This window comes from Durotheca rogersii (genome assembly GCF_024521655.1).
Source record: "Durotheca rogersii strain YMJ 92031201 chromosome Unknown GGS23scaffold_34, whole genome shotgun sequence".
Classification (NCBI taxonomy): domain Eukaryota; kingdom Fungi; phylum Ascomycota; class Sordariomycetes; order Xylariales; family Xylariaceae; genus Durotheca; species Durotheca rogersii.
Window position 1 is genome coordinate 127013 of NW_026251265.1, and position 7362 is coordinate 134374.

Sequence of the window (7362 nt, forward strand, 5' to 3'; positions counted from 1 at the left end):
TTCTGGGTAAAAGTTTAGCGACTTCTATATGCATTCTTTGATTGTCGTCGCTCAACAGGACTGGCCGTCGCAAGTGTGAGTCTGATTTACGATCAGTCTCCATGCGTCCCAGATGAACCACGCGCTCGTCTTAACGAAGCATTCGTAGCCATCGTTAGTAGCGAGAGTACGGTCGAGACGCAGATGCGAATAGTTGCTGTCGTCTGGATATCGGTCCTAGTTCCTGCATCATATTTTGGAGGCTGCAGTCCGTAAGAGGTGTGGTTCTCCGGGTCCACCACCCTGACGCCGAGCTGCGTCGAGTTCGGCGGCGGGGGGACATACGTATATGTTATATACGTAAGTCTCTCGGCGGAAAACCTCGTCGGCGCTGATGCGTTGGGGCAATTTGCTACTTCGTTCCCTCTTGTGGTGAGATGTGGGAGGCTCGCTTTCATTGATGGGGAGGCGAATATCATGAAATGGCTCCAGCCGACAAGCGTCATTCCCATCTAGTATGCCTCTCAGACTAGGCTCAAGCTATCCGTATTAAGTTATAGGCGAGATTCTAGCTATCTCTCTATCGTAGTTAGGGGACTTGCTGACATTCGCAACCCGAGTAGCGGATAAAGCTGTACGTGTTAGCCCAGAGCGGATTTCCAAACCCGGAACGGACACCACCATTCACGCCACCGGAGTTGGGTGTCCTCACCCACTCATAATTTCTTGGCTTTATCTGGGGAAGACACATGGCATGGATGGATTATGTCTCATCGTATGGCAAAGACGTCCAGTCGTTGGCGTGTAGTATCTCCTACGACACAGCACTGAGTGCCGTGACCGCGCGGGGAATTTGATACCGAAACGTTCGGAATTTCTCGCAACATCGTAAAGTCATTTGGAAAATGGCTGTTCACGCTATATAACTATTTTCGGCGTTAACCCCAACCACAAAGTGGGCGACTTTGAGATAGTCTGGCCCGGAAGGACCCATTCCGAGATGTAGCGAGCTTGGTCGGCGGCGAACATCCGCACGAGGGCATCTACTTAGCCTTTCGTTATTAGAACGTGTTGCCGCTAAGGCAAGGCCAGGCTTGAATCGAGTTCTTTCGTTTGCGGTATACTGCCTATCCCATTGAAAGACAGGTTGGTGGTGCGTTTTAGCTAGATCTCGTGAAGGAGTGCAACGAAAGGCCCAGCCTGAGGGCGCGGGGGATATGCCCGCTCCGGGGGGAAAGATGGACGACGCCTTGTCCCCAGAAAACGTCGCCTGGGTAATAGAAAGGTACTCAGGGCAGAAAGTCTCGAAGCCGAAATTGTTTGGGAAAGTCCTTGCTATCGGCCCTCCTCTGTACATTGCGAACTCACCTAGCTGCCGAGCCTGCCCCTTGCTTGTCAGTGCCCAACAGGGTAGCGAAGGCGTTCGATATGAGGTGCTTGAGATAACCCTGAAGAGGACAAGAAAGAGAAGAGGTCACTGCATAGAGATTCACACAATTTGATGTCTCTGGTCCCTTCCTCCGTCCCGAGAACGCATATAGCACCGAATCACACGGATCAATGCGCTTGCACATCGTCGGGCAGTAGCACTACAACCAAGTACACATATACAGGTATAGAATTACAATTGTCAAGCAATATCACTTGGTGGTTTATGGTGGTACTCCTACAAGGTCTCCATTGCGCCTTACAGTATGCTTCTTCGTGAATAAGCCATCGCCATGATGCCATGATGCCGTGATGCTAGAACGCCTCGCAACCGTTCTCAGTACTGCCGTAACCCTTACAAACCTAAATAGCCTTGCGGACATCGAGAGAGCTTTCGATAACTGCCACCGATATGTGATGTCCCAAGACCACCCTTGAGAGCTATACCGTACGATCTCGTGAGGACGTCCACAAGTGTTCCGGCGACAGATACTAAGGGGCACGCCACTCAATCTGCCGAGACCGTCCTTTCTCATCATCATCCCGAATGCCTCAGCCTTACGGTCGTCTCCCAAACGAGATGAAGAACCATCACTGCTCACGAGGTAACCCGTAGCTATCCCCTCCCCCTTCCTGCTAGCACCCTGGTATGCTTATCCTGTTCGTTTGCCCTGAATCTCAAGGCCCTGTCTGGACTGCTTCGAACAGCTTCAGCAGGAAATATATGGTAACAGTTGATCGCGAGCAGTGTCGGCATTGCTGGGCTTAATTGTCCTCGTCCATAATCCTCTGGACCTCGGGGCCGTTGAGCAGAATTCGCTTACCCAGCTCTTCCGGCGACTTTCCGTCACGGACCGCGCCAAAGTCAAGAATCTATTCACGAGTTAGCACTATGATTGGGCCCATCACCAGTTGAATTACGGCTTTCGAGGGTCCGACTCACTTCGACGTAGGTCAAATTCTCTCTCTGGACGGCGGCTACGCATCGGCGCTCGTCAAATCTGACCTGCCAGACCCCACTAAGGTCCGTGAGAAGGTCTTGGATGCACTCGCCAGAGCGGATATCCCACATCTTCAGAGTCCGATCGCTACCGCTAATGACCTTGCGCCCGTCATGTTGGAAGCATGTAATTGCACCGGTGTGCGCCGTCAATGTTGACTGGCACCGCCCGCTCTCCGGATCCCAGATGCGGAGTGTACTATCCGCGGCGGCTGAGACGAGCCTCTCGTCGCGAAGATCGAGCAAGCCAACAAGCAACGTGTGCCCCTCGAGTGTGTGTATGCAAGATCCCGTTTCCAGGTCCCAAATCCTCACGAAGCTGTCCATGCTACCCGATATACATCGATTACGGGCAACGTCAAGCACAACGCTGTAGACCTTTTGGGAGTGCCCTTGCAGGATGTGGACCGTCTCCCCTGTACTAATACGCCACACTCGAACTGTATTGTCGTAACTTCCGCTCACGAGCGTGTCTGCATGGGCGGCGATAGCGCGGACCGAGTGGGTGTGTCCTGGAAGGGTGCGGACGAAGTAAGGGCAGTCGGCATCGTTGGCCGGGGGTCCGGTTTGGATGTATCTCCTGGATCCTGATTCGGGTAGACGCCAAACTCGTAGTTGACTGTCACGGGACCCGGTGATGATCAGAGGTTTAGCGGGCATCATGACCGGGTGCCCATCTTCAACCTTGCCAGTGTTTGTAGGCATCAGGATCTGCAGACATCGAACAGTACTAGTGTGACCATAGAAGACCTGGGTGCAAAGTCCTTTCTCAATATCCCACACGCGAACGGACCTATCTGTAGAACCAGATACCAGAACGTTGCCTTCGTACTGTAACGCCCACACTCCACCTTCGTGGCCTTCCAGGCGTCGACGGAGCTTGCCAGTCTTGGTATCGTAAACGTGGATAAGCATGTCGTCGCTTCCGGTAATAATCTTGTCTTCGTCGAACTGTAGGCATGTGATGACGTGGCGGGGATGGGCGGCAAAGGCAACGTGGCTAGGTTTGACTTTACCGCTCGTCCAACTCTTGCGAATCATGTAATGGCGGCGGTAGAGTGATTTGAATAGATGAAGCCTCCTTAGGCTAGGAAGACCGACGTGGGGATCCGGCACCGCGAGGGCGGCGGCGTTAGCGGCGGACAGCGGCCCTTCCGATTTATGCACCTTCTCGCCGGTATACGTCTTTTCGTCCTTAGCCGTCTCCTGCGCGCTGGCTCGTCGTTTGGACCGCTCGGAACCAAGGCTATTTAGAGCCCTCTTTCGTTTCGAAGATCGTAACTTTTGCGGGGGTGGATCAGGTTTCGATGAGCGAATCAACTCCGTCTCGGTGGATGTAAGTCGGTTCTGAAGGCTATAGTCGCGCTCACAGCCCTCGGGTCCCACTGGGTCTTGCCAACCCCAGCCCTCCCTGATGGCCCTATCCAGCTCACCCGGGGCCAGAACAAATCCGTCGTTATCAAATAGCTCCTTCCAACCCGTCTCGTTGCTATCAATAATCCCCCGCCAGTGTTTCGAAACTTGCGCTGCGTGGCAAAGATCGCGGTGGTCCAGGTATGACAGAATGTGGAAAGTCAGCTCGAGGGGTAAGTCTTTTAAAATATCGCATTTTAGGGCTGGGTTGACTACGTCGGCAACGACGTGAAGGGTTTTCCGGGAACATCGGCGAAGGAACTGATACATCATGAATGTCTTCATCTCAGGAGGCATAGAGTCGAACGTCTCTAACATTGAGCGAGTGTCCATTATCGTCGGCCGGAAGCGCCGAGGGCGCGGGTCTAGGCGCCGTAGGGTCATAGACGGGGTTTCAGTCACCGACGGCGGGACGGACTCGTAATCCATCGTGTTCTGGCTGTCGTCGTGGAAGATCAGAGATACTTCCTCCTCAGTGGCGTCATGCTCTTCGTCCTGATCGAGCAAGTGCGTTTTGGAGGCCTGCAGGGTCGGAGACAAGCGTGGACTTGGTAAACTCGCGTCTTGGCTTACAAGTGTGTTGATGGGTCGGGGGGGTTGCAAGGCACGGATGGACTGCTGCAACGATTCGTCGGCATCGACATCTGCGAATGGCTCTGCATCCTCGTCCGCATCCGTGATAGGGGGAGTAGCCACATTACTACCACCGAAGGCGGTGTGCGAATCGCTTCCTGAGGGGCTTGAGGCAGTAAAGAAGGATTGGGGTTGACTGGGGTCGGATTCCGGTGCCTCGAAAGAGTCCAACTGTGCATGACGCAGTTTAAGAGGTCTATTCATGCCGGCGAGGGCCGTATCTGTTGTGTCGGGGGTGACAGGAAAGCTAGTGGTTGGCCAATTTGCACCGCTATTCTTGATGGACTCCTTACGGGAGCTGTGAGTTAGGGCGCGGCGGAGCTTGTCGGACACAGCAAGAGAGAGATTGGGTGTAAAGGAGCGTGCGTGTGATTTCTGTGAATTCTTCTTCACGGATCCGCTCACAATGGGAGAGGCGGCTCTCGAGCCCATCCTCTGTGGTTTACGCGATGATACCTGCGGGTAAGGCTTAGACGAGCGGCGGTCGATTCGGACGTGAGAAAGATCCGAGCCTGGCTCCGTCTTGATATCCTGTGTCGATTCATCGCTGGTGGAAAGTTGAGACTAGAATACCGGTTAGACTATTTATCAAGGCGGGGTTGGTTTGCGAACTGAGACGAGGAGCGGAGCATACATCTTGCTGGTTCTCGGAATCGTCGTCGGAGGGCCAAGAAAGCCCTCCAAAGTGGCCCACGTTAAAGGTGAAGTTGGCCAGCTCGGGAGGAGTTGGTTTCTGAGCGAGAGGATACTCTTTGGAGTCAAGGGATGCCAACGGTCGGGTCTCTCTGACGAGGAGAGGAGGATACGATCTCTTAGTAGTAGTGGTGGTGGTGACGGTCCTGGTCTCGACGCACTCTGCAACACCGAACTGGATACGCGAAAGTGGAGAAGCGGAATCGGCCTCGTCGAAGTTGACGGACACGGTGGTCTGGCTGGACCGAGGCCGGCCAGAATCCATCCTCTCGTCAACCAGGGGTGCAGATATCCTCATAGTACTCTTATCACCGTACACAAGGCCATGTACAACCGGAAGAGTTGAGGAGAAAGGAAGGCGTCGTCGAACGTAGGGATGAATCACGGCCTCGGCGAATCAATGTTGCGGAGTCGAAGTCGAGGTCGAAGTCGAGGTCGAAGTCGAGGTAGAAGTCTAATATGTATGACTGGACAAACAAGGGTTGGAGGGGAAGGAGACGATGCGAGAAAGTAGAAGCGGGAAAAGTAGGGGACACAAGAAAGGCGTGGACAGTCGTGGGCGCGTGCCAGAGAGTAGCGTGTCGTGTCGTATTTTGGCTTCGGGTTTAGGTTATGTCGCGGTTCAGCTCGATGACGAGACCCGTCGTGGCATCACGAGGCTGAGTTTCGAACACGCGTAATGAAGGGAGGGCGGTTTCTGAAGGTATAGGGTGGCGGCGGTAGACGGGTTCGCCGAGTGGAGGAGGCGGAAAAGAGAGAAGAGGAGAAAGAGGAGGAGGGTAGTGTAGGTGAGCGATGTAGGTGAGGATCGTATTGGTTGTGAATGGGAATGGAAATAGTAGTAGAATTCCAAGGGTTGGAGGAGGGGAGGAAGAGGGCCAGGGAGAAAATGTGAGGAGAAGAGAGACGGACGAACCTGCCCTTCCTCCCTGCCCAGTTAGCACTAATGCAAGTAGTGAAAACAGATTCATATGTACTACTAGGTAATTCACCCCAAATCCTGCAGGTGGGATAGGCGAATATATTTAATTATACCTCACGTAGAATCAAACTCTTTTCTACCCTATCAGGGACGCTAGATACTTCCTATCGATACTAGTAGGTACCTAAGCCTGTCCCCTAAGTACCTACCTAGCGACCTAGGTACCTCCTGCTAGTAAATCGGGTAGGCACCCTCGAGGTAGGTACCCACCATAACAACACCAGGTACTCCTTCGGGACTCCGAAGTATTGGAGTACATGTTGAGGTCCATACGGGCCTCCTGCTTTAGGTGCCTACCACCTTCTAGGAGCCAGGTGGCCCCGGGTACATGGAAGGTACCTGAAGTTCCCTGCATACTCGTACATGCATGCAATTGCATATATAATTTAAAAAAATAAAAATAAAAATAAAAAAAGAAAGAAAGAATCTATGATTGCATGGGCGGAAGGCGGGTAAGACAAGATGATACATGGCATTAACCTGCTCGCAGCCCGGTGGTTGAGGAGGTAGGATACGTAGGGCACTAACCTAAGCCTGTAGGCCCCGCCAACCCGCACATCAGGTGCATTTACCAGGCCTTTAATTTCTCGGCCTCCTTGTTTACCTAACCCTATACCTCAGGCAGCCGCGAAGCTGCGTTTAAATGTGTATAGCATGCCTACCTCAAAGTACCTACACCTGCCTCTTACTGACCTGACTGCCCTGAAAGGCAAGTACCTAGACGCCTATATAAGGTATACGCCTACCTTTCCAGGTAAAATACATTCGATGTGCCCGTATAATGCAATTGAAAGCGTGCACACATCGGGGATCGCATCACGTTCCCGGAGGAGCATCGCGGCAAACCCCGTCTGAAAATGCCATAAAAAAGGAAAGTTGCCTAGCGATGGGGAGTAGAACCCGGTAATCCTAAGCGCTCTGATAGATGCATAGCTGGCGCCATGCGCCCAGGCACCTAACCCGCTCCGGTGAATACCATCACTCTACCAGCTAGGTAGGTACCCTGGGCACCTCAGGCAGTTGCGAACTAAGAGGTAGGCAAGTACCTCCTAAAGTACCTACCCAGTAGGTACCTCCTAACCTGACCTAACATGACGGGCACGTTACCAGGCCTCCTTCTCTCCCTCTGCTCCTCTAGTCCTCTTCGTCTTCGTCTCCGTTATTCGTCTATCCCCATCCTCTTCGGCCCTGCATTGCTCTCCCTTCCCTAAATCCACTCCGACTCTCCCCTCCC

General features: G+C 53.2%; 1 protein-coding gene across 1 annotated transcript; it reads right to left on the reverse strand.

The window, feature by feature from the left end:
• Nucleotides 1-1489: 1489 nt before the first annotated feature.
• GGS23DRAFT_586341 (WD40 repeat-like protein) lies at nucleotides 1490-6118 on the reverse strand. The gene is made up of 3 exons (XM_051517430.1): nucleotides 5088-6118; nucleotides 2351-5017; nucleotides 1490-2280 (listed from the first exon to the last, which is right to left on the reverse strand). Exons 1-3 carry the CDS (start codon nucleotides 5442-5444, stop codon nucleotides 2173-2175), a joined length of 3132 nt encoding a protein of 1043 aa, XP_051367971.1. The 5' UTR covers nucleotides 5445-6118; the 3' UTR covers nucleotides 1490-2172.
• Between the last annotated feature and the right edge of the window lie 1244 nt (nucleotides 6119-7362).

Coding starts and splice junctions, on each gene's coding strand:
- GGS23DRAFT_586341 (XM_051517430.1), bottom strand. CDS start 5,444: ATGAGGATATCTGCACCCCTGGTTGACGAGAGGATGGATTCTGGCCGG. Junction 5,018..5,087: donor ATTCCGAGAACCAGCAAGAT/GTATGCTCCGCT, acceptor CCGGTATTCTAG/TCTCAACTTTCCACCAGCGA. Junction 2,281..2,350: donor AGAATTTGACCTACGTCGAA/GTGAGTCGGACC, acceptor ACTCGTGAATAG/ATTCTTGACTTTGGCGCGGT.